Raw genomic sequence first — 24,781 nt, forward strand, 5'->3', positions numbered from 1 at the left:
TTCCTACATGTAAAACATGCACCAGACTCACTGAATTCTCTCTCCAGCTCTCTCCCTTAAACTCAGGACAAGAGAGATGACTTCTAGGGCTGGATTTGATCCTTGGCACCACATGGCCCTGGGAACCACTGTGAGTAACAGCAACTGCCCTGGAGCATGGCTAGGTAGGGCTCCTAACACAAAACCAAAAGCAAGCCTACTTGAAACATTTTCGCTTAGGATACTTATTCTGTACCAGAACTAGTACTTCCTTAAAAACTGATTTAAAATACTTTTTTCACCATGAAACAGATGTTTTTACATTATTACTAAAACAGGTATTTTGGTGTAGAACATTTATTTATTTATTTATTCACGAAACACTCAAAAGATCGGTGGGAAATAATTTTAATCAAAGAATTGTACATTTCTTCCCACGTATCTTGCTTTGTATTAGGAAATGACATTGCAATCCTTTTCACTACAATATTACAAAATATTTACAATATTAAGAATAACTCAAACACAAAAGGCAAGATGGGGTAAAATAAACTTTTCCCCCCCCCAGAAATCTCTACTCCAGTGCCCCTCAACACATCAGAAGAGAACCGAAACAAGTAACGAAGATCCCTGGTCACAAATTTCCAAAGATTTGTAAAGGGAAAGAATCGAAAAGGGATGGAAATGATGGTCTGAACGGGCATGGATGTTAGCAGCACTGCTTCGACAACCCATCTAATCTGAATGAAATACCCGTTAGGATATGGAGTAAACTGTGAACAATGCTAAACTTTAGGATATTTCTTGAACTGAAATGAGAAAATACCCTGACAAGTGAAAGTAGCTCTGCCTGCCTTTACTCAGAGCCTTTCTGCACCAACCACTGATGTGAACAAATTCTGCTCTGGCCCCAGCCGCTGTCACAGTAGCCCTTCCATCTCTTTCATGAACGCTTCATAAACATCATCCTTAGTTTGTACTGAAACAGGAAGAGATGGGCCAGATTTAGGGGCTGCTTTGGCAAGAGGCACAGCAGAATCATCCTCCGACTTTCTTTGGGGAGCAGCGGTAGCCCCTTTATTCTCCCGACGGACCCTCAGTGCGGTGGGCACAAACCGAGTAATCTCGGCTTTGGGGTTGGTGATCTGTGGCTTGGCACTGATGGTTGCTGTCGCCTTCTTCTCAATGGTGGCTGCGCTCGTATCATCCGCCTTGGGGCGCTGGATCAAGTTGGGAGGCGCGCTTAGAACTCCTGGGTTCGGCAAGGGAGCCGGTGGGAAAAGCCCAGGCGGGGCAGGTCCAAGTGGAGGCACCAAAGGTGGGCGCATCATCCCAGGACGAGGCGGAGGGATCCCTAAGGGAAGAACACAGGCAGGTGAGCACCACAAAATACAACTCGACTCGTATTAAGTTGGCAATTTTAACTTTGGACTTTTGGCCTGTATTCCTCCTTCAGTTTATATCCCTCTTTGTAATTTTCTCAGTAATACAAAACTTTAAAATATAAGTTGCCTAACTTCAAATTGGAATTTAAGTTTGTTAGCCAGCCCGAGTTTTTATTCTAGCTGTCCAGGGCAGATGCTTGCAAGGTGGGATTTATTCCCCGTGTATCACTGGTTTCTACATCACTCCATCCAAAAATGTAACTCAAGTAGTTTTAGCTTAAACCCTCAATTAGGAGAATCACTGTCATCCCGTTGTTCATTGATTTGCTCGGTCGGGCACCAGTAACGTCTCCATCCATCCCAGCCCTGAGATTTTCGCAGCCTCTCCTTACTCGTCTTTCCCAAAGGTGCCTTATTAGAGGCTCTTTCAGGGTCAAGGGAATGAGACCCATTATTGTTACTGTTTTTGGCATGTGGAATACTCCACGGGGAGCTTGCCAGGCTCTCTGAGAGGGACAGAGAACGTATACAAGAGAATTTAAGCAAGTAGGTACCAAAATGTAAGTACAATTATATAATATTTAAACAATATAAGCGTGTTCATAAAACAGCTTATCATAGAATAAATAGATAATAAAAACACTGGATGGTTTAGAGAACATACTTCCAAATCAGATCTAATTCTGAGTCTTAGTTTGCCACTAATGGGTCCTCCTAAGTTCTCATTTCTCTCTCTGTCCAAGGGTAGTGCCATACTGCGGTGAACGGGAAATGAGAGGATATGCAAGCATGAGAGCAGCAGGCTCAATAGAAGGGACTCCTGTCAATATTGTAGTCCATGTCTGAGGTGTTTTTGTTAAGCACTCTATTTTAAATTTTCTGTGTGTGGGGACAGCAGGTTTGAGCCGGGGCTGGCGGGAGCGGCAGGGACCTCATGGGAAGGGGGGCTTTGTGGGCCGTCCCCCATGCCCCACCGAGGTCGCCAGCTGCCCCCCACGATCGGCTCTCCGGCACGGCCACGGCCCCGGAGGCACAAGGACTTAGCACAGAGAACCAGCCGCTTGGAGCAGAAAAGCAAATGGACTATGTGTTAAACCGCGCCACCAAGCCTGCCCGGAGGGGAAAGGGTGTTGACCGGCCCGCCCGCTCCTCTCTGGAAAGAAAGATGGCGGCCGCACGGGAGCCTTGTGGACAGCAGGTTTGAGCCGGGGCTGGCGGGAGCGGCAGGGACCTCATGGGAAGGGGGGCTTGTGGGCCGTCCCCCACGCCCCACCGAGGTCGCCAGCTGCCCCCCACGAGCGGCTCTCCGGCACGGCCACGACTCCAGGGCACAGAAACCAATCTCTTAACTAGCTAACTTTTAATAGAAATTCTTCCAGGGTCAATAAGTAAAATAGCAGAAATTCAAAACCGCGCGGCCGCTATGGCCGTGCGACATCATTTTATTCTTAAACCAAGTTGTAGAAAGCAAATCATTTCACAACGCTGTTTCAGCATGTCTGATTGGGGGGGGGGGGGGTCGTAAACTCTAAACAATAATTGTGCATCTTCTATCGAAATAATCTATCTAGTCACAGTAGATAGAGTATTAACTAGAACTCATCTGCCTCACAAGAATTGGGAGGGGTGGGAGGTGGGGGTCTATTGGGGTTCGGGGTTAAAAATAAGTATTGGTAAAGGGAAATGTGTTTGATATCTACATGACTGAGACCTAAACCCGAAAGCTCTGTAACTTTTCCCACAGTGATTCAATAAATAAATAAATTATAAAAAAAAAAATTTCTGTGTGTGTGTGTGTGTGTGGGGGGGTGTCCTTAGAGGACTTACAGTCATCTGATTTTCATTTCATTTGATTTTGAAATTTTTAAAATTTCAAAAACAACTTGAGAGACTTGCACAGAGCTCAAAATATTCTTATTTTGTAATTTCTTAGCAATTACAATATCGCCATAACTGAAAAGGAGTTCACGCACTGGCAGTTTACACTTAACATCATTTACCCAAGAACTGCAGATCTCAATTTCTTCAAACGCCACTCTTGTAGAGGGAGGCTACTTGATTTCAATGCTCAGGAGACAATGAAGTCTTGGAGACTGAACCCAAGTCTCCCTCATGCAAAGCACCACAGTGGTTCTCTGAATCCTCTCCTGACCCTCATATCCATTAGTAAGAGTGACTAAAGTACTCAATTTCATTATTGCTTATAAAGATGCATAATTATTTTATATGCCATTAAGAAAGGAAAAGAAAGTCTTGTATAATGAACTGGAACACCCAGTTTAATAAACCAGAAATACAATCCTATTTTTAAAAACTCTAACGAAGAACTAAATCTAAAGTGGTATGTGGTTGGGAAAGCTTGTCATACGTGACAGACAAAATGCAAACACTCTTTGAAAGAACTTCAATTTAGGTCAAAAGTAATGGAAATTATACCACTTAAGATACCTCTTTACGATACCAAAACATCAGTCTTAGAGCAAAAAAAAAGTAAGTATTAAGATGAATCGAAATATGAGACAATACATTTTGATCTAGAAATGAAACACTACCTGGAGGTGCAGGGGGAGGTAGCCTTGGTGGAGGTCCCCGAGGAGGGGGGCCTGGAGGCAGACCTGGAGGCGGACCTGGGGGAGGGCCGGGGGGCCGGCCTGGTGGTGGTCCTGGAGGTAAAAGTCGGGGTAAAGGCCCTCGGAGTCCTGGCATTCCGGGTGGCCTCAAGAATGGAGGAGCTCCTGGAAAGAGAAAAACGATACATTCGCCTTAAAACAAAGATACAGGAAATATTGTGATTTTAAAAACACGTAACTCAGATGCGGTTTAACTTAGCACTTTAACTTGAAACAATTAACAAAAAAAAAAACCCTACAGAATATGTGGAAATATCATTTATTCAACAAAAACCTGAATACCAGAGACTGAATTTGTTTAGATTCTTTCTCTTTATATTTTACATATTTTCCATATGTATATTTATAAATGTATTCTTTTTATTTATGTACTGATTTAGAAATGATCACCACTCTACTTGGATGATACAAAGATGAGGATTACTAAATATCCCAACATAAATTAAAAATGGAACATAAAGCACGGTACTTCAAAGATTCATCTGAAGCGCATTTGGAAAAGACAAGGACCACCCATGTTAAGACCTGTAATCTTTGAATCACTCAGAAAAGGAAAACTTCACCTGAAGAAAATTTATAGGATCAAGTGTTGTAAACTGCCCTACTTCTGCAAACTATATACGTGGTGCACCTCTGGGGGTGAGGGGCACCCCAAGCAGAGTTCAGGAGAGAGCTGGGCGCACCACTCCCAGTGAAGGCTCAGCCAGCCGATCAGGACAGATCAATAGTCGGGGTCAGCAATGCTGGAAACCAAACTCTTATCTCACACATGGAAGACATGTGCAAAAACTGATTCGAGCTATTACATAGCCCATTTTAATGCTTTTAAGCCAAACTCTGATTAATACCAGTCACTTCTGGAGCTAAGGTTACACAGATATCCAATAATTACCAACCTATAAAAAATACGAATACTGACCATGTCCTAGTCCCACTCACTACCTGAGTCAACTTGTCTTATTTAGACATCACTTTATTTCCATACGTTAGTGCTTACCTGGAGGTGGTCCAGGAGGAAGGCCTGTAGGTGGCCCGGGTGGTCTTAAAGGAGGGGCAGGGGGTGGCCCCAGAGGTGGTGGTCCTGGCATGGGAGGTGCCTGTATCTGAGAAGGAGGAACAGACTGCGGAGGCGCTTGCTGCTGGGAAGCACCAGATGTGCCATCAGAGAGTGAGTCCTCCTTGTGCTGCTTCTGTGATGGTTTTTCTGTGTCAGAATCTTCCGAATCATCCTCCTCCTCCTCTGAAAACTCCTCTACTTCACGTCCCTCCTCAGGGATTTCCTGACCTGAAATTTTAAATCAGGAAAGCAGATTCCTTTCTTAGGCTGAAAAAACCCGGATGCCAAAGAGATACACCCACTAAATGTTTCTTTAAAATTAATCTAGCAGTTTTTGATAAAATACTCGAGAGGTGTTACAATCCAAGAGCATATTCTTCTATGCTAGGATAAGAGAGCTGAGCAAGCACAGGGTTTAGAAGAAAACTGGGAAGAAATGGGCAGTTTACCTCATGAACTGGTTTTCGTGGGGGGAGGGTGTAGCTTGAGCCAGACCCGGCAGTGCTTGGTGATCACTCCCTGAAGTCCTTGTGATGCTCAGTACTAGACTATGAGAGACTGTGAGGCAAGTCCCTGATCTATCTCTACGGCCCCATAGATCTGAGCAATTTTTTAAAAAATTTTTTTCTGTGCCCCAAGCAGGAAATAGCTCTGGCCACGAACCTAGTATGAACAAATGTCCATCTGCTATGCTCCTAACTGACAGAAGAGCAACAACACCAATGAGGTGTCCCTTTGCCCACTGCCAGAGCTATCGTAGCTTAATTTTTATAAAATAAGAACTTAGAACAATTATTTCAGGGTTGCTGAGATGTTAAATGTAAAAACACAAGTAAAGCAACAGGCAAGAGAAACACCCAAGGACTCATCTTCTCTTCCCACCTCACCTGCCATTCGAAGCATCATGGCTTGGAGAGGAGTCAGCTCCTTCATATTCTTCTTTTTCTTCCTTGACTTTCCAGGCATATCTGCAAATCGTACACTCAAACCTAAGGAGCAGAGGAGGGACACAGTCCGTAGGCAAACATTAACAAAACTCAGTGAATATTTAGTAGATATCAAATACTGTAAGGCACATACTAGCTATGATTGCTGTCTTCTACTGGGCAGAAGATAAAGACAGAGCATGCTAATGACACATGGAAAAAAAAGTTGCTATTAATGTACTTTATCCAATAACTAAGTTCTAAGGGAAAAAAGATACATTTTCAACATCTTTGTAAATAATTGATTTTTTCCCTAGTAAAGTATATAAATTGTGAAAACTGAACAAAGAAGTGACAGGACCCAGAACATACATTAACTGAAATGGAGCCAAGGATGCTCTAAATAAATACATCTGATCTAGTCCAAATAACTTGTCAGAGAAATTTTCTATAAAAGTGTATGAAAAGATAGCTACCCAGAACTCTTAAAACAAATTTTAGCTTCAATAACAAAACTAACCTGGCGAACATAAAATTTAATTCAAGTGTCTAAAAAAAAACCATTATAAGCATGTAGGATTGGTCCTAGAAATGCCAAGACTGTTGTGGTGCCAGTGATGAAACTGGAGCAGTGACTAGGCAAGGTCAACGCCCCCCGACCACTCACTCTGAACTCTGAGATCTTCCTTATGACTTTCCTTTACTGTTACTTTCTGTTCTGGGGGTGAGGTGGGAGTTGGAGCCTCATGTGGTGGTACGGAGGAGATTCCTGGCAGTGTTCAGGGACCATGTGGTGCCAGGGATGAATTCGGGTGAGCAGGATGCAGTGTGAGGGCCTGACCTCCTTACTCTTTTTGGCCATTTTTCTACATGGGGAGTTTGAGGCGGGGCTATTTTACAAAGTACATGTAACTGTCTGAATTTATGATACATACATGAACATAAATTATTGGCTGAAACATATTTTCCTCGAACTATGACTCCACTCGTAAGCTTACTTGAATTACACTTGTGGTTTTATGTTTTTAAGATACTAAACAAATTTAAAGGACGTATGCTATAGATGAATAAAATAGTTACCCCCCCACCCCCCGCCCACACTTTCAGGACACATCTGGGGAGTGCTCAGGATGTGAAACTGAGCTTGAATTCTGCATGCTAAGCATGTATTCTAGCTTCCTTTCCTCTCTATGCCCATGACACCTCTACTTTTTATAGCTCTTACCTTTTCCCCTAAAAAGTCCTCAGGGAGCGTGTGTGCACCACACAGACACACTATTCTGTTAGGGGGATGGGAGCAGGAAGCACCCCTGGCATGCCTGAATGCTACAGACCACTCTCTGCAATACTTGGAGGGGAGAGACATTTAGATGGTAACTGGGATCAAACTGCATGCCTGGCACATGTTAGGTATGTGCTCTACACTGGAGTCACAGCCCTGGACCTTGATATTTTACACACTATTCTGTACTTCACACCACACCTTTCATACGTTTCACTGAAGACCATGTGTCAAGAGCTTATGAGATTTCTGAGACAAAAAGGTAAAAAGAGCTATGATCTTCAAGAAACTCATAAAGACCCCGTAACAAATCAGGATCTTTGAATTTTCAGTTGCAGACCTTTTTTTTCTTCATTGGTGTCTCTCTCATTATCATCCCGGTGCCCAAAGTCATCGCCTTCACTTTCTCCATCTGATCGGTCAGTGTCACTGTCATCAGTACTGTCATCGTGCTTATCTTGATCCATGTCCTCAGGATAGCCATCATCTTCACTGGTGCTGGAAACGTCATCATCATGACCCCGCTGAGCTGAGAGCAGCGAATAAGGAAAGGAACAAATGAACAGATTCTCCACACCACGGAATCTCTCTCTCTCTCTCTCTCTCTCTCACACACACACACACACACACACACAAACTCACTCAGGGATTGCTTCAGGGTTCTGGGGACCAAATACAGTGCCAGGGATTAAACATGAGTTAGGTCCATGCAAGGCAAACATCCTACCTGGCTGTACTATCATTCCAGCTCCAATTATGCTCAGTATTTGACTCAGAATAATTTAAATTTTTACATACGTATCCCTTCTATTCAGAGAGTCTGACAATACTTTCAAGTAACTTTAAATTCCTTTCTGATGACGGATATAAGATTATTTTGCAGGAGGAGGGGATTTGGGTCGTATCTAGCAATGCAAAGCGGTCATTTCTAGCAGTGCTTTGAGAACATATGCAGGACAGAACTGACCGAGTGCTGACTGCATGCAAGGTATGCACTTTAACCCTTGTAACTATTTCTCTAGTCCCCAACCTAGTAAAGTAAAGGCCCTCCCGTTGATCATCGATTTTGCTCGAGTGGGCCCAGTAACATCTCCATTGGAGACTTTGTTGTTACTGTGTTTGGCATATCGAATAAGTCACGGGGAGCTTGCCAGGCTCTGTCCCCAACCTAAGTTTTTCTTTTTTTTAATTAAGAGATTTATGAGCTGAAGAGATTGTGTAGGACAATAAGGTTCTTGCTCTGCATGTGGTTGACCCCTGGTTCAAATACCCACACCACGTATGGTTTCCTGGGCACTGCCAAGAGTGACACCCCCCTCCCGCACAGCTGGATATGGTCCCCAAAACAAAAGTGGGCAAACAATTTTAAAAGGTTCATGCTTGAAAATAAGCCCACTTCAGAACTTACTATGTAAGTCACGTATATAATAATGCTGTCACATATATAATAATGCTGTCTGGTAACAATAAATGAAAGGCAAACATATCCAACTGCTTCTATATTCCCTCATATATGATGCCTTTTCTTAGGCAGATCCTATGATTTATCCCTTTGTCAGTGTATATAGTGTCCACTCATCACTTTCCAATTTCTGGGAATGGTGGACAAGGTATTACACAGGGCCCACATTGAAAAAGGAAAGTGGCTGTAAGGGTAAAAGGAAACAGTCAATGCCTACCCAGTTCGGGACTATATAGCATGTCTTCATCTCGCCTCCGAGGAGGAAGATCTAGGGCAAAGCCAACTTTACGGCCATACATCTGTAAGACTTGAGGAGGTGGCGGCCCAGGAGGAGGACCGGGAGGCTTTCTGCCAGGAGGCAAGCGTGGGACACCGTGTCCGAGAAGAGGAAGTATAGAAACTGCCCGAGATGGAGGTCTGTGAAAGAAAATTATAATTAACAATGACATATTACTGCCCTCTTTCAACAATTTTCAAGGATTTATTTCACATGTAATTATATACCCACATGTAATCACTACTGATATGCACATTCTTATACTCTACTGCACTGATTTTAGCAGTGTATACACAAGAGGAACTTTACTAAATTTTCTGATTATGAAAAAAATTGGCGATCGGGTGGGCTGAGGTCCCAAACAGGGCTTGGGGGCTTAGGGGATACTCTTTATGATACTTGGTCAAATGGGCCGGGTCATTCAATGGGGTCAGCAATGCAGTGGCACTTAGGGCCAACAGTGTGAGGGCCACCAGGGCCAGCCCCTAGTACTGTCTGGGAAGCCATGTGATCAGAGGATCAAACCTGGGGCATTGAGTATGCTGTACTTCAGCCCTCTGACACTAAAAAGTGCGTTTTGGTTATGTTATCACTTCCTTACCCATAGGCTGAAGTCTTCTTAAGGATGGAGGGCGGCTGGGCACCAGGAAGGGGAATGTCCTGGATCAGGATGTTGGAAGGGGCATGTGGCATATCTGGCAAAGGAATACTCTCCACTTCCACATGCTGAGCGTTCTGAAACAGAGGGAATCCTTCAATAGTATAAGAGTAATCTACAAGACAGACTTACAGTTTAATATCATTTGTTTCATAGACTAGATTTTCCAAGTAGCATATTATGAAAATACAAAGTCGAAAGTATTCCCAAAGACTATCAATGAATTGAGAAAAATCTTTACTCCCTCTAAAAGAACACAAAGCCAGCTGTTTCTCTTATCAGAGGGCTCTTTTTGACTATGATCTGAAACAAATGCTGTTACGTAGAAGTCCAATTGTTGAAGTATTAGCACTGAAGACCATCTACACATTCTGGCTAACAGAATGATAGACATCCAGTGGCAGAATTTGGCATCTAACTTTAATATGCTTTATGGAATTTTTGCCATATGAGCTGATGACATTAAAATTAAACGAGTTACCTTAGTCTCTTTCTCTGTGAAACAGGATGCTTATTACCTAATTGAAAAATCCTCATATCATTTGGCTATTTCACAATGTGATGTAAAACAGAATCACATATTTACCGAGTTTTGGCATATGTACATCCCTCAGTCTTTCAGTTAAGTCAATCCCTAACATATAACAAGGCACCCACCTACTACTAACATTTTTCTGCCATAGCTTTGCCTGCTTTTCACATAAGCGAAAACTTTGAAAATTCAGATTGTTTTCAAAGTTTATACATTAAAAAAGTTTTTAACCCTATACTGCTATAAGTATCAGTAGATAATTCCTTTTTATCCTCAGGAGTATTCAATTTTTATGTTTATCCAGCATCATTTTAATGAGCTGGAATTTTTCTGGTTTGGAGCTACTACTTTAAGCAGTTGGGATTAATTTCTCTTATATATGTTGGATTAAGATATGTTGGCCCAAAAACCTGGTGTATATTTAACACATTGCAGAAAGAGGTTCAGCGCAACCAACTCTTTTATAAATTTTCTGGAGCAAATCTAAGTATTAAATTTTATTTCTCAAAAGAAACTTGATTACCTTGACAGCATCAAAATACTGGCTAAGTTGAGCCCTTTTCTGTTCATATTCCACTTCCAGCTTTCTTAATTCTTTGTATATATCTGGATTCTCTTTCTCATACAGCCGTAGAATACGTTCAAACGTTTCACGCAGTTTTTTACGCTTATCTTTCAGCACCTTCTCATTTAACTGTGGTTGTTGTACTGGGTTAAATTCTTGAGAGAAAAAAGCAGATTAGAGAACTAAACAGGTCACTTTAAGACGATAATCATTTAGTAAGACTCTGCTGATATTCAGGCAAAGAACTATAAATGGTTCTAGAGATCAGATATCCTCTTCAACTTTACTCAAAGAAACTGGAGCTGATACTAAAACCCTATTGGTTTAAGATGACCTTTATTTATTCATTTATTAATTTTTTTGGGGGGATACCCTCGGTGATGCTCAGGGATTACTCTTGGTTTTGTGCTCAGGGATGACTCCTGGCAGGGCGTGGGGGACTGTATATGATGCCAAGGATAAACCCCACTCAGCTGTGTGCACTGCAAGCGCTCTCTACCCATTGTGTTACTGCTCCAGTAACATGTCCACTTATTTTGATAATCATTTCGTACCAGATAGCATACTCAAATCTATATACCAAAATCAAATGTATCTGGTTACACACACACAGACACACAGACAGACACACACACACACACACACACACACAAAGCAGTTTTACTTTCCCAAGAAATGTCACCTTTCATCATCAGAACAATGAGTTAATTTCACTCCTTTAAACTAAAAAGCTGGTATAACTAATGTTCTAGCTTGGTTTTCTCATTTCCTCCTGAGATCTTGAGTACTTTACTTGAATTCTGATCCTTTAGTGCCTTTGTCTGGAAAATGAAAGCATCAACTATTTTACAACAAAGCTCTGATGATTAAACAGAACTACAATAAAATATCCAGGATGACAGGCTCATCAGTCAACCAGTTTTATAATGGAACGATGTTCTTTGTCTAGCTACCACTCAATCCTCTTTCAAGGGATCATGTTCAACATGATGCGTAGTTTTTAGGTCTTCAGCCAAGAGAGGAATATCAGCCAGACTCCCAGGCTCTCCTAGCCTATCAGAATTTTCCTGCCTTCCCCACCCTCCAGACCCAGACAGTCAAGACCAACTGATATATGATCTGAATTGTGAAACGCTCCTTCTTTGAGATTTAAATTCCTAATTCTTTGTATATATCTGGGTTTAAAGGTACAGCCAGGAGACAGACGCTCTCTTACACAGGAATATAACACAAACCTAAGCTGCCTGTGGCCTTGTCTCCTGGCAATCATGAACTCCACGAACAGTGGCCCATCTATCCTAAGAAGTCTTTATTTTAGGACATTTTATTTTAGTCCCACTTAAACATCAGAGCTTTACTGTGGAGTAGTTGATGCTTTCATCAACTGTATATAAGTTAACACAGATCAGTCCAGAGAGATGGAATCTTGACAGTGATCCCTGAGTTTTCCAGGTTAGCTTCCCTCTAAGAAATCCTTGCCACAGAGACTAATGTAACTGACCTTGTTCCCTAAATCCTTTGACCTATTAAGTTGGTCTGGAGCGATAGCACAGCGGGTAGGGCGTTCGCCTTACAAGCGGCCAACATGGCCGACCCGAGTTCGATTCCTCCGCCCCTCTCAGAGAGCCTGGCAAGCTACCAAGAGTATTTGATATGCCAGACACAGTAACAACAAAGTCTCCAATGGAGACGTTACTGGGCCCGCTCGAGCAAATCGACGATCAACGGGAGGGCCTTTACCTTTTACCTTATTAAGTTGGTGATTTTCTGATGAACGTAGTCTTATGTCATGCTATTCCTAGTGTGATTAATCAAAGTATATTGAATGCCTTAATTTTAACCCAGACTTGTTTCCTAACAGAATTTACCTAAGAAAGGTAAATAATCCTTGGGTCTTACTTTCTTCATCTGTAAAATAAGGACAACATAAAAAAGCTACTGAGAGTACCTCGCCCGCACGGCAGAGCCTGGCAAGCTCCCCGCGAAGTATTCAATATGCCAAACACAGTAACAACAAAGTCTCCAATGGAGACGTTACTGGGCCCGCTCGAGCAAAACGACGAACAACGGGAGGGCCTTTACCATTTACCAAGAATCAATGTGGGAGTGGGTGGCAGTGTGGGGAGGGGAGGAATTGATATGTAGCCCACAACTAAGTGTACAAACCATGAACTTCAGTTAAAATCTCTTAAAATGACAAAAATCAGGAGCTAGGCATATGGCTTAAGAGAGAGAACACAGATTTTTACTGTGTAAGGTCCTGAGTTTGGTTCCCCAGCACCACGTTTTCCCCTAGAGGACTACAGGGTGTGGCTCTTACCGGAACAACTAACTCACAGAAATCAATTTGGGAAAATTTGCTAGACCTAGGGATACTACCACATCCATGGATACCAGAGCAGGGGGAACATGGTGAAATAAACAGGGAGATGCAGGATCAGGTAGCCTGATTGAGAACTCCTGGCCAAGGTTATTAGTACATTGACTCTGGCATATTGAAAAACCGTCTGATATTAAGTGGTTTAGTATGTCAACTCTGGCTTATTAAACAACCGCAAAGGTATAAACTTAAAACATTGAACGAGTTACTGTACACAGAGCCTCTGTACTTTTTTTGGGTTGTTTTGGGCCATACCCAGTGGTGCTCAGGGCTTATTCCTGGCACTGTGCTCAGGAATTGTTCTTGATGGTGCTCACGGAACCACATGGGATCAAACCTGGGTCAGCTGTATGCGAGGCAAGTGCCTTATCCCTTACAGTAATTTCTCCAGTCTTGACATCTTTTAGTATTTTTCCTACATATCTTAACCTTATTGAAAAAATAGAAAATAATAATAAAAAAATCAAGTAGCCAGATACTTAGAATTAAATGGCAATTGTCACAATGAAAAAAGAAAAACAAAAACCCCACAAAACCAAAAAACAAAAAAAAACACAAGGTAATTTGAAAATCTGTTGTCCAAATATGAGCTGGCCAAACTAAGCATTCATAACCAAAATTAGTTCAAGTCATTAAGCTATCCCCTCATTTTAGATGAGATCTACAGTTAGGAATAACGTTACCAATTCTAATTCATGTTCCTAATACTAAGCCAAATCGAAGTGTCACATGTCATCAATCATCCTTTATATATATTTTTTCTTATGTCTGTACTGCTTTCTGAGTACCTGCCTGCTTGTCCCAGTGTATCAAACCGTTATCCCTGCTGTACAAAAAAATCCAACCTTTTTATATATTCTTACCCATTTCATCCAATTTCTCCATGTCTCGGATAATTTGTTTAGGATCTTTCATCTTCAAAACGGCAGCTCGTACCATCATGCGTTGCTTTTTGTTCTTAAATAATGAACAGAACGTCAGGATGTTGTACACTCAGTAATTTTAAATTTCAATTTGGATAAAAAATCTAAACTTTAAATTTCAAGTGAAGTCAACTTCTGTCTTTGAATTCTTCTCATGTTTCCACCACCAAAAATAGCATTATTTTTTGCTCTCAGAAATACTCAGGGTGAGGCAGACTGACTTGCATATTGTAGACTGCATACTTAGCTTTCAGGAACCTTGGGTACATTCTCTAAGACATGGCCCCCTCTTAAAGTGCCAGGCTCAGGTAAACCAAACACAATAAATAAAATTTAAAAAATTATTTATATGCCATTTTAGGTTTTTTTTTTTTAAATCTTGTGAAGATCATTAGCAGTTAGGGGGACAGAACACTAGTACAGCAAGTAGGGTGCCTGCCTGACCATGGTCAACCCAGGCTGAATACCTGGCGTCACATATGGTCCTCAAGCCCTGCCAGGAGTGATTCCTGAGCAGAATCAGAAGCCCTGAGCACTGCTGGGAGTGCCACCCCACCCTCAAAAACAAACAAACCCCCAAGGTTGTTATTAGTTAAAAGTTTAAAAAAGGGGCTGGAGCAATAGCACAGCGGGTAGGGCGTTTGCCTTGCATGCAGCCAACCACGGTTCAATTCCCAGCATCCCATATGGTCCCCTGAGCTCTGCCAGGTGCATGAACCAGGAGTAACCCCTGTGCAATCCCAGGTATGACCCAACAAACTGGAAAAAAAAAAAGTTTCAAAAAAATTCCCCACAAACACAAAGTGTACAGTTAAATTCTAAAATTATGCATTCAGAGAAACACTGCATAATTTAATGCTAAACAATGTAATAAGAGCACACAATTTCAAATGATAAAAATCTGAGTTAGGGTCAGAGACAGTACAGCAATGAGTTGCTTGTCTTGCATGCTGCTGCCCTGGGTTTGAGCCCTAGCACCCCATGTGGTTCCTGGGTCTCGCCAAAGCACAGAGCCAAGAGAAAGGCCTAAGCACCACTGTGTGTGGCTCCCCAAGCCCCCAAATAAACAAAATAAAATCTGAGTTCTCATTGTGTTAGGCTTGCCACTAAAAAAGTAAATCCTTATTCTGGTTAAATACTTTACAACAAACATAATAACTATAGTACAAAGTTAATTAAAACAAATGTAATCTACTTAGACACTTAAACAGGGCTGTCTGCATTCAGGATTAAGGCAAGCACCTTAATCCTTTCTGGAAATTTTATGGTTAGTTTAAGAAGCATAAATTTTTCCCCCTAGTATATAATGTTACTTCGAAATCAGCTAATCCCAAATAACATAGTGCTAAATAACATCAATATATAAAAAGGATGTTTCTGAGCTCCTACCTTCTTTAATTCTCTCTTCCGGGCTTCTTTCCCTTGAGAGAGAGAAAATATAAAACATTTGAATCCTATCAGCATTTGCTTTAACAAAGGTAATTCTTACTGTGACCAGCTGTCCTGCGCACTGACAGGTTGAGCAGCACTTTGCCTTACATATTCCTGATTCTTCTAATTATGTAAACAAAAACATCAAAGAAAAGCATCTTTTCTTTCTAACTATGAACATGAAGGAGAAAATACCATAATATTCTTAAGTTTAAACTTACTAACAAAATAATATTGAACCCCCCCCATCTTATTTTACGTGCTAATCTTACAAATATGGTACTTGTTCTTTGGTATATTTAAAGTTTTTATCCTGTATTTACAAGGACAATAATAACTTTATACAACTGATTCTTAGCACTGCTAATATTGTAATTAAGACATAATAAAACAAATTCCCCAAGGCTTCAGATTTTTATTATTCCTCTTTATCATTCCACATTAAGAGACACTTACGGGCTTGGTCTGTAGGGTTCATAAACTTTCCACTCTTGGTGGATGATGTAGATCTTCGTCCCATGTTGATAATTTGTGTGGTTTACTTGCTTATCAAAAAAAAAAATGAAAACCAACAAACTGCAAAAACAAAGAAAGAGCTTACTTTTCCCTGCACTACAAAATTTATTCGTTCATTTATAAAATCTGTCGATATCTGAAAAACATTCCTTTGAAAATCTGAGACCCCTTTTTTCTCCTTTGTTTTTACTTTTAGTGTTTAAGGATGATGGTAGCCGCTTTCTTCACCATAAAAAGTTAGGTCCTTAGTTTTCCTTAGAAAGGAAATGGACTTGAGGATCACTGATCTATTACGTCCTTAATTGAATTCTCTTTATGGGTCACAGCACTGTCAATAGAAGAAATCAATCAGAAGCAGCGTTACTAATCCAAGGCAGCAACTACGCTCCCTTCAATTAATCGGGAGAGGGAGCAGGGTACTGCTGGGGGCTCTGCCCCATTCCCGGTATTTCTCGGCATGTAACCCCACACCCCCTAAAACAGCGAAAACTCAATTAAGCCCAAAGCCATTCAAAATTCGCTTGGCACTCAAGTTTATCATCCTTGGTTTGGGGGTTTAGGACGCCAGAGACGCACAAATACCCATTGCGGGAGGGAGTCGGATACTAGTCCAGAACACTGGATGCAGAAACGTCACTCTTTAACATAAAAACACTTCTCTTGGCAAGGGACTGCCTGACGCCCGGTTTGCCTAACGGGATCTGCAAGGGGCAAGTGGGGGGCGGGTGGGGGGGCGACCCTCAAAGCCCATCACGGTGCCGGAACCAGCCCGACCCCGGGATGGCCCGGGTCAAACTGCCGCTTTGCAGGCACACGCTGGGGCCAACTCTCCCCCTTCTTCGGGACCGAGACGCGTCTGAAAAACGGGTCCGGGCTGGGGTGGGGTGGGGGGTGGGGGGGTAACCAACCCCCACATCGCCACTTCCCCCTCTTCCCCGACGGCGAGTTTCTTAACGTCTCCGCCAGGTCCCGGATTTCGGCTCCAGGTTTCCGAAGCCCGTCCGGGATACAAGGTTTTTTTTTTTGTTTGTTTTTGATTTAAAAAAAAAAAAAAAAGAAAAGTGGGCCCGGATGGACGGGGGCGTGCGGGGCACGAAAGAGGAGGAGAGAAACCGCGGGTGTCACAGCCCGAGTCACTTTCGATTCTTTTTTTTTTTTTTAGTCTTATTTATTTTTTTGGAGGGGGCGCGGGGGGGAGGGGTCCAAGAGCCGCGGCGACGGGACGGCCGGCGCCCCCACCCCCACCCCCACCCCGCCCCCCTGCGGGGTTCTCAGGCATCTCGGCCCGGGGGCGGCCGCCGCGGCGCCGGGAGCAACTGCCGAGGCCCCCCGCGACGGTTGCGGCCGGGCTCGAGTCTCTCAGATCCCCCCCCTTTCACCTCCCCGCACACGTCAGCGCGCAGACACGGGAGAGGCGACGCCCCCCGGAGACCCCCGGCGCCCAGAGGGAGACCCACACCACGGCGGGGCCTGGTGTTTCCGAGGCAACCGCGAGGGCGCCGCGAAGGAAGCGCAGCGAGGCGGAGGGACCGAGGCGAACCCCCCCACCTCCCCCACCCCTGGACCCCCCCCAACGCACACTCACATTTCTGCCGGGCTGCCGAGGCTGGGAGGGGCGGAGAGGGGGCGAGTTTTTACGGCTCTGGGACTTCGCAGGGGCCTTCACCTCTGCCGGCCGGTCAGCCGCCCAGCCACCGCCATCTTGAAAGCTCGCGCCCCTCCGCCACCGTGACGCCACTTCCGGTCTGGCGGAGCCGGCGAGCTACGCGGTTCCCGGCTCTGGAAACCATAGAGAGTCAACACGCGTTTCAGGCCAGAGTGGCTTCCGCCTCGGGAGCAATCCCGGATTGGTTGGGTGGCTGGCTGGGAGCCCGCCCTCCTTCCGCAGACGGGGGCTCTGCGTCGATTTGATGGTCATCTAGTTCAATGACGGCAGAGCCAATGGAACATCCGGCTGGTCTCGATCCTCGGCGGCGCAGTCGACTTGTTCTTTTCTCCTTCTGGCGTCATTTTCTGGGCTCTCCAGGGGTGGGAGCAACCTTTGCGCTGCTGTTTGGGTCTCTTTCGGTTGGGGGCGTGTGTATAAAAATTCAGGAAGTTCGACACTCCTTTGTAAACCTGAGCAAATCAGGACCCAGATTAGGGCCCCAGGTAGCTAATCAGCACGATTTGTGTTTGGAATTGGCAATGTGGGGGAACTCCCTACAGTTGAGAATCAGAGAGGGACCAGGGAGAGAGCACACGGGCCACGGTGGGGCAAGGACGTGCCTTGCATGCTGCCAACCCAGTTCCAGGCGGAGCACCGGGTGTGGCTAATTTCCTCCCCCGAGTCAGTATAAATTCGGGAATGGAAGCTTATATCGGCTTCTTTCCCGTGCACACTCAACATTGATCCTCTATGACGTCACACACGACGTCACTTAGGTCTGGTCATCTTTTCCTTCTATACACTTAAGATTCCTCCCCTATCACTTCTCCTCCAAGGTAAGGTTAAATGTTTGTTACAGGACCCTCTAATGTATTTCTCATCTAAATAGCCATCTAGGAAAATCTTAGAGACACATCGCTTTTCATGAGTGATACATATTCCGGAATATCAGTGGAGATGTGTATTCATTTCCGACAATTTTATATGTTCATTGACTATGCGGGAACGTGTCCTTTTGTCCTGACACCACAAAAACAAAGTTTGTCTCTTAACTAACTTTGCCTATTACAGCTTTGGTTTGAGACAGAATTTTTCATCCTTGGAAAAGCATTAACAAGATCCTATAGAGACTTACAAAGCAGTCAATAAAGAAGACTTACTTTTGTAGGTGAATTTGTGTTATTGTGCAACTAATTAAAAAGTCATTTGAACATATTAGTCATTTGCTCGAGCAGGCCCAGTAATGTCTCCACTCTGAGACTTGTTGTTACTGTGTTTGGCATATTGAATACATCACGGATAGCTTGCCAGGCTTTGCCCTACGGGTGAGATACTCATGGTAGCTTGCCAGGCTCTCTGAGAGGGGCAGAGGAATTGAACCCAGCTTGGCCAGGCTGGCTGCGCACAGGGCAAACACCCTTCCACTATGCTATTGCTCCTGCCCCAATAGTAAATAGTAAATTAATAATTTACTATTTGATATATGCTGACCTTTTTTAAAATTTCAAGACGTTTCTTGTTTTAGGTTGCAAGAATATAATAAACTCTTTGTTTTATTTTGTTTGATAGTCTACTCAAACCCATTCTTGCATGAACAACCTATTTGTAATTTGGTGATGGATTTACAAGACAAATAATGCATCTGCAGAAGTCCAGCAGAACTATTAGGCCTCCATAAGCCTCTTTCTCCCCTGAAATCAGGTTATTAATGAACTAGGTAAACCATCTCAAAGTTTTATTTTTATTTATTTATTTATTTATTTTGCTTTTTGGGTCACAACCAGCAATGCTCAGGGGTTACTCCTGGCTCTGCACTCAGGAATTACTCCTGGCGGTGCTTGGGGGACCATATAGGATGCTAGGAATCGAACCTGGGTGGGTCTCTTGCAAGGCAAACGCCCTACCCACTGTGCTATTGCTCCAGCCCCGTTTGGTTTGGTTTTGTTTTGCTTTAAAGTTTTAAATAGCAAGGGGAGTTTCCTACTTTCTGAAAGTATTGAGAAACTCTTTTTTTGAGATACATTATTTTTATTGAATCATCTGAGATAGAGCATTAACAAAATTGTTAATGATTGCATTTCAGTCAAACAATATTCCATCACCCATCCCTCCACCAGTGTAATTTCCCAGCACCATTGTCCCTAGTTTCTTTCCCACCCCTTCAAGCCACCTTCCTTCCCAGCCTGCCTCAATGGCAGACTCCTCTCTTTCTCTCCTCTCTCTCTCTCTCTCTCTCTCTCTCTCTCTCTCTCTTTCAAACTTTTTCTTGGAAGTTATTAAATACTGGAAGGTATTAAATACTGCTTTTTGTTTAAATACAAATTCTTATGAAGAGTAGCTACTGGAAATTAGTTATACCAGAAATAAAGCACTTAGCATGTATGCGTGTCATCGCGGAGTCAGGAGTAATCCCTGAGCACCAATCCCTGAGCATTAGGCCCAAGCCTAATATCCTGCAGCCCCTCAGCCCCACCAAAACCAACCAAACAACAACAAAAAACTTAGCAACTTCCTTGTACCTTAAATGCATTTTAGGCTGGGATTTGCTTGATTTTTTAAATATCCTAGAGTGTTAAAAGATCATTTGAGGGTTATTTGACCATCATACCACTGTTGGTAAGGTTTTGCAGCAATGACAGAAGAAAGCCTTTGCGTCTAAAAAGTTTAGTTTTTGTGGTGTTGGGACAGAATCCAGGGCATTACACATACAAGACATATGCGCCACTAGTAAGACACACTCTCCACTCAGAATATTTATTTTTGTAATCTTTAGTTTTTATCATTTACAAAGACATCCAGAGATTCTCAGAAGTTTCTGGATCCTTTGTCTCCTTTCTTAATTGAAGTAAATGGTAAACTGTATTTCAGTCTCTTCCTCTTGACAGGAAATCGAGCTTAAATGTTTGGTCAAAATTATGGCATTGTTTCTCTTCCATTCAAAGGCTCACAGTTCATGTCTTGGCTGAAGTTAATTAAATGATGTCTGAAGCAAGTGGTAGGAACATCAATGTAAATCATTGTAATCAATGCAATTACAATCAGTGTCACTGTCACTGTCACTGTCCTCCCGTTGTTCATCGATTTTCTCGAGCGGGCCCAGTAGCGTCTCCATCGTGAGACTTTGTTGTTACTGTGTTTGGCATATCAAATAAGTCACAGGTAGCTTGCCAGGCTTTGCCGTGCAGGCAAGATACTCTCGGTAGCTTGCCGGGCTCTCCGAAAGGGGCAGAGGAATCGACAATCTGTAAATTTTAGGAATTCGAGGCATAAGACAAAAGGAAATCCCTCCACTCCTGCCTTACAAATTTTACTCGAGTATTGATCTGGTAGTACAGAGTAAGAATATACCTTCACAGGATTGATGCAGAGTCTCACGTTTGCTAGTTTTGGCATCTTTAATTCTTCACAAGTTGTTTGCTATATTTACTTATTTTGGGGGGTTGGGGATTTCTAGAGTTGCTGAAGACCACCAGGGCCAAACCTGGAACTTCCACATGCAAGGCATGTGCTTTCAGCCGTTGGAGCTCATGCTTCACTACTGGTTATCATGTTTTCGTATGTGTTGGAAATTTGGGGGAAATAGACCCAGTGGAAGAAACAAGATACTACTATTGAGCTAGAAGCAGAATACTATTCCAAAAATAAAATACCAGTTTATTTCATTTGATGTTTTACTGTGTTAGTGACCTCAGTAATAGCATGTTGATATTTTTCTGAGGCGGACTTGAATTCCACCAGATGCTTCTCATAACTTTTGATGGCTGCTTGTAGCTGTGTTTTCTCCACTGCTCCGAGAATGGCCCGGAAAATCATATCGATGCCAAGGCCAAGAACAGCCACCCCAATGCTACCAAGGAGAGAAGCACCAATTTGAGCTAACACGGTGACCAACTTGCTCATTATGCCAGTTGTCACATTGGAACCGATGAGTTTAACAGCCACTGAACTGGCTGCAGAAGTAGCCTCTCCCAGGATGACTGAAATAACCTTTTGTACGATTGCAATTTTATCTGTTTCCCTCTCTTTAATATCTTGAAGTTTTCTATAAAGAGTTGGCTCTAGTTTATCTTTTAGGGCCTCATCAACCTTTTGCAGTTCCTTTTGGATGCTCATCATGGCTTGAATGATGAGATCACAGTTTTCTTTGATAGTCCCGTTGCTTTTCATCTCAATAGAGGCCAGCCTGCATCCCAAGTGCGTATTTAAAACCCCAATGAGCTTGTTGGTGGCATGGAAACTGTCAGATAAACAGTTGAGGAGCTGCTGGTGAAGATGGTTTACTTCCTGCCGCCTCCTTGGGTTCTCAGGGTAGAGGAAGTCACTCTGAGCCATATTTCAAATATGATCTCTGGAAAATAAGAGAGTAAATCTTCCCTGAACATCTTGAAAAAGAGCTCCTCATAATAGTTTTGGTCAGGAAACAGTTTTATTTTTTAAAAAAATGCATAACATGGAGGCAAAGCACTCTCCCAGTAATTTCTCACAAAACTTTAGACAATTTTTCCAAACAATTATCCTTATGAGACTTGAAGTTAGGGACTGGAGTGAGAGCACAGCGGGTAGGGCGTTTGCTTTGCATGCGGCTGACCCGGGTTTGATTCCCAGCATCACATACGGTCCCCCGGGCACCACCAGGGGTAATTCCTGAGTGCATGAACCAGGAGTAACCCCTGTGCCTTGCCGGGTGTGACCCAAAAAGCAAAAAAAAAAAAAAAAAAAAAAAACCAAAAAACAAAAACAAAAACAAAAACAGAAAAAAACAAACTTGAAGTTAGTGTATGGAACATATAGGGTAACAGAAACAGCCTATTGCTATATTGATCAAGGCATTACATTTTGTAGAGGGTGGGGAATTCTGGATAGGAGGAAGATATTTGATTTTCAAACAAGCATCTGGTTATTAATAGAGATGATTTTTTCAAATAATTTTAAAATAATACTTGAAACACACTGGATTAACTCTTTATTACCAGAATTTCATAATTTTTCCAACCAGTTGTTATCACATTGACTAAATTTGCCAGATTGATTTATGTAACACTTGGAGTTAAATTAGGATCTAGAAGAATATTAAGATATCTGATTTACAGAATTGTTAATAATCAAATTTTATTTCTAAAATGTTACTGTAACTTATAATATTCAAGTTACTGTGTGTGTATGTGTGTGTTTCAAAAGATTGAATTCAGGAGCTCACACATGTAAGGCAAATAAATGGTCTACCATGCTCACACATATACTAAAATTGGAATGATACAGAGAAGATTAACACGGCCCCTGCGCAAGGATGACACGCAAATTCATGAAGGATTTCATATTAAAAAAAATGGTCTACCACTGGCTACTTACCCAGCCCTACATGTATCTCTTTATAGCCAGATTACTATCTAAACTTAAGGTACATCTAATCTCAACACGCAGGAAACAGAATTTTTACTTTTCTAAAAAAATTCTCATGAGAAGAAGTCTGTATGCTCAAGATTTTTTGGATTAAAATATCACCCGGTGAAAAAGTGAGCATGGGGCAGAAGATAGTGCATTTAAGATGAACTGATTTTCCATCTACAAAATTTATAAATGATAACAGCCTATGTGACCCTTGATCATTATTAATCTAAGCCAGATAAGCCTGGAGAAAAAGATAATGTGGTTTCACAAAATATTAAGCAATCTGCAGCAGTAGTACCCCTGAGAATAAACAAAAGAAGGCTAGCTGGAGGGGCCTTCTTGTGTGGGTTGTTTTTTTTTTTGCCCAAGGAATGTGCCCAGAAAGAGCAGACTTGTTCTTTTGAGTTTATTGGGTGAAAAATCTGAGTTTGAGCCAGTTAGAACAACTCAACATGCAGATGGTGCATAGATTTCCTGTTTGTCTTGCACTTCTAATTCTCTTTTAAATTTTCGGAGGAAAGAAAGGTAGATTCTTCTATAGCTGCATGACATCTGGAATGTTTTCTCTGTGCTAAGCCACAACCTCATTAGTTTGAGTCCTATCTATCTATTCTAGGATCATGATTTTTAGCTTGGACTTAGGATCATCAGAAGTATACGATGAAAGAATATTCTTTTTTCCTTGAAAGTAAGCATGAAAATAATCTATCCTCCAAATCAGAAAGATATAATTTGAAAGTAAAAGGAAATTTCAAAGTGGATTAGAACCATAATCACTTTAAACTTCTAATTAAAGCATTATATTTTCTTGTGAGGGAAAGCGAAGTTTAACTTAGAATAATAATGGTTAAGTGCAATATAGACTTATAAATTTTTCTTTTCTGTTCCGGGGATCAAACCTAGGTGTTTAACTTAGAATAATAATAATGAAGTGCAATAGTGACTCTTCTAAATTTTACTTTTCAGTTCTGGGGATTAAACCTAAGACCTCACTCATGCACAGAACCATTGAGCCATATACTTGGCCCAAGCTGTTCAATTTAAAAAACATTTTTATCATGTTTCTTGTCATATCTGGGATCAAACTCAGGGTATCACACCCTGCTCCCTACCTGGCAGTACTTAGAGTTTACTCTGGCTCTGTGTACAGAAATCACTCCTGATGGTGTGTGGGGACTGTATATGGTACAGGGGATCAAACTGAAGTCAGCCACATGCAAGGAAAGCACCCGAACCGCTGTGCTGTTTCTTTGGCCTCTAGATGTAAATTTTTTAAATAAAGTAGTTCACAATATTTCATTACATTTAATATTCAAACACCAATTCCACCATTATTACACCTTCGCGCCACCATATTTTGGGCGTTTCCATCCCGAACTCCAATCCCTGCCCCAAAGCAGAACTGAAATAATATACTATTTCACTCTAAGGTTGATTGTTTCTTTCTTTGAATCCCATCAAATGTGGTGCAGTACTCTTGGAGTATGGGTAGGGTGTTGGTATGAAGTGTCGCGCAGCTGCAAGTGTGTTTGGGTGAGGCTTGGCTCCAGCGTGGAGCATGAGCATTGTGGTGGTTGAGTTCTGGAGATTTTGAGCTGCCGGGGCTGGGTCCCTTGGGGTGGGGAGTGGTCTTTCCTGCCCCGCTCTGAGACCCTGACATTTTAAAGAAAGTGCACTGGTGCCCTTTGCAGAAAAACCTTTATCATGGTCAGAAAAAAATTTTTCCCTCCTTTGATTCAGAG

General features: G+C 42.4%; 2 protein-coding genes and 1 non-coding gene across 3 annotated transcripts; 1 reads left to right on the forward strand and 2 right to left on the reverse strand.

Moving 5' to 3' along the window:
- Positions 1-371: 371 nt before the first annotated feature.
- Positions 372-17,706, reverse strand: WBP11 (WW domain binding protein 11). Its single transcript, XM_056134561.1, has 12 exons — positions 17,589-17,706; positions 15,944-16,063; positions 15,446-15,477; positions 13,997-14,090; positions 10,712-10,908; positions 9,600-9,733; positions 8,939-9,138; positions 7,600-7,788; positions 5,939-6,040; positions 4,992-5,279; positions 3,917-4,099; positions 372-1,333 (listed from the first exon to the last, which is right to left on the reverse strand). Exons 2-12 carry the CDS (start codon positions 16,005-16,007, stop codon positions 900-902), a joined length of 1,917 nt encoding a protein of 638 aa, XP_055990536.1. The 5' UTR covers positions 16,008-16,063; positions 17,589-17,706; the 3' UTR covers positions 372-899.
- Positions 17,707-21,305: 3,599 nt separating this feature from the next.
- Positions 21,306-21,983, reverse strand: SMCO3 (single-pass membrane protein with coiled-coil domains 3). The gene has a single exon (XM_056134656.1). It carries the CDS (start codon positions 21,981-21,983, stop codon positions 21,306-21,308), a length of 678 nt encoding a protein of 225 aa, XP_055990631.1.
- Positions 21,984-22,868: 885 nt separating this feature from the next.
- LOC130042492 (U6 spliceosomal RNA) lies at positions 22,869-22,973 on the forward strand. Its single transcript, XR_008795240.1, has one exon. It is a non-coding gene; the product is annotated as a U6 spliceosomal RNA (small nuclear RNA).
- The last annotated feature ends 1,808 nt before the right edge of the window (positions 22,974-24,781 follow it).

This window comes from Sorex fumeus, unplaced genomic scaffold (assembly GCF_029834395.1).
Source record: "Sorex fumeus unplaced genomic scaffold, SorFum_2.1 ptg000100l, whole genome shotgun sequence".
Taxonomy (NCBI): domain Eukaryota; kingdom Metazoa; phylum Chordata; class Mammalia; order Eulipotyphla; family Soricidae; genus Sorex; species Sorex fumeus.

Coding starts and splice junctions, on each gene's coding strand:
- WBP11 (XM_056134561.1), bottom strand. CDS start 16,007: ATGGGACGAAGATCTACATCATCCACCAAGAGTGGAAAGTTTATGAAC. Junction 14,091..15,445: donor GGAAGAGAGAATTAAAGAAG/GTAGGAGCTCAG, acceptor TCATTATTTAAG/AACAAAAAGCAACGCATGAT. Junction 5,280..5,938: donor CATGATGCTTCGAATGGCAG/GTGAGGTGGGAA, acceptor TTAAAATTTCAG/GTCAGGAAATCCCTGAGGAG.
- SMCO3 (XM_056134656.1), bottom strand. CDS start 21,983: ATGGCTCAGAGTGACTTCCTCTACCCTGAGAACCCAAGGAGGCGGCAG.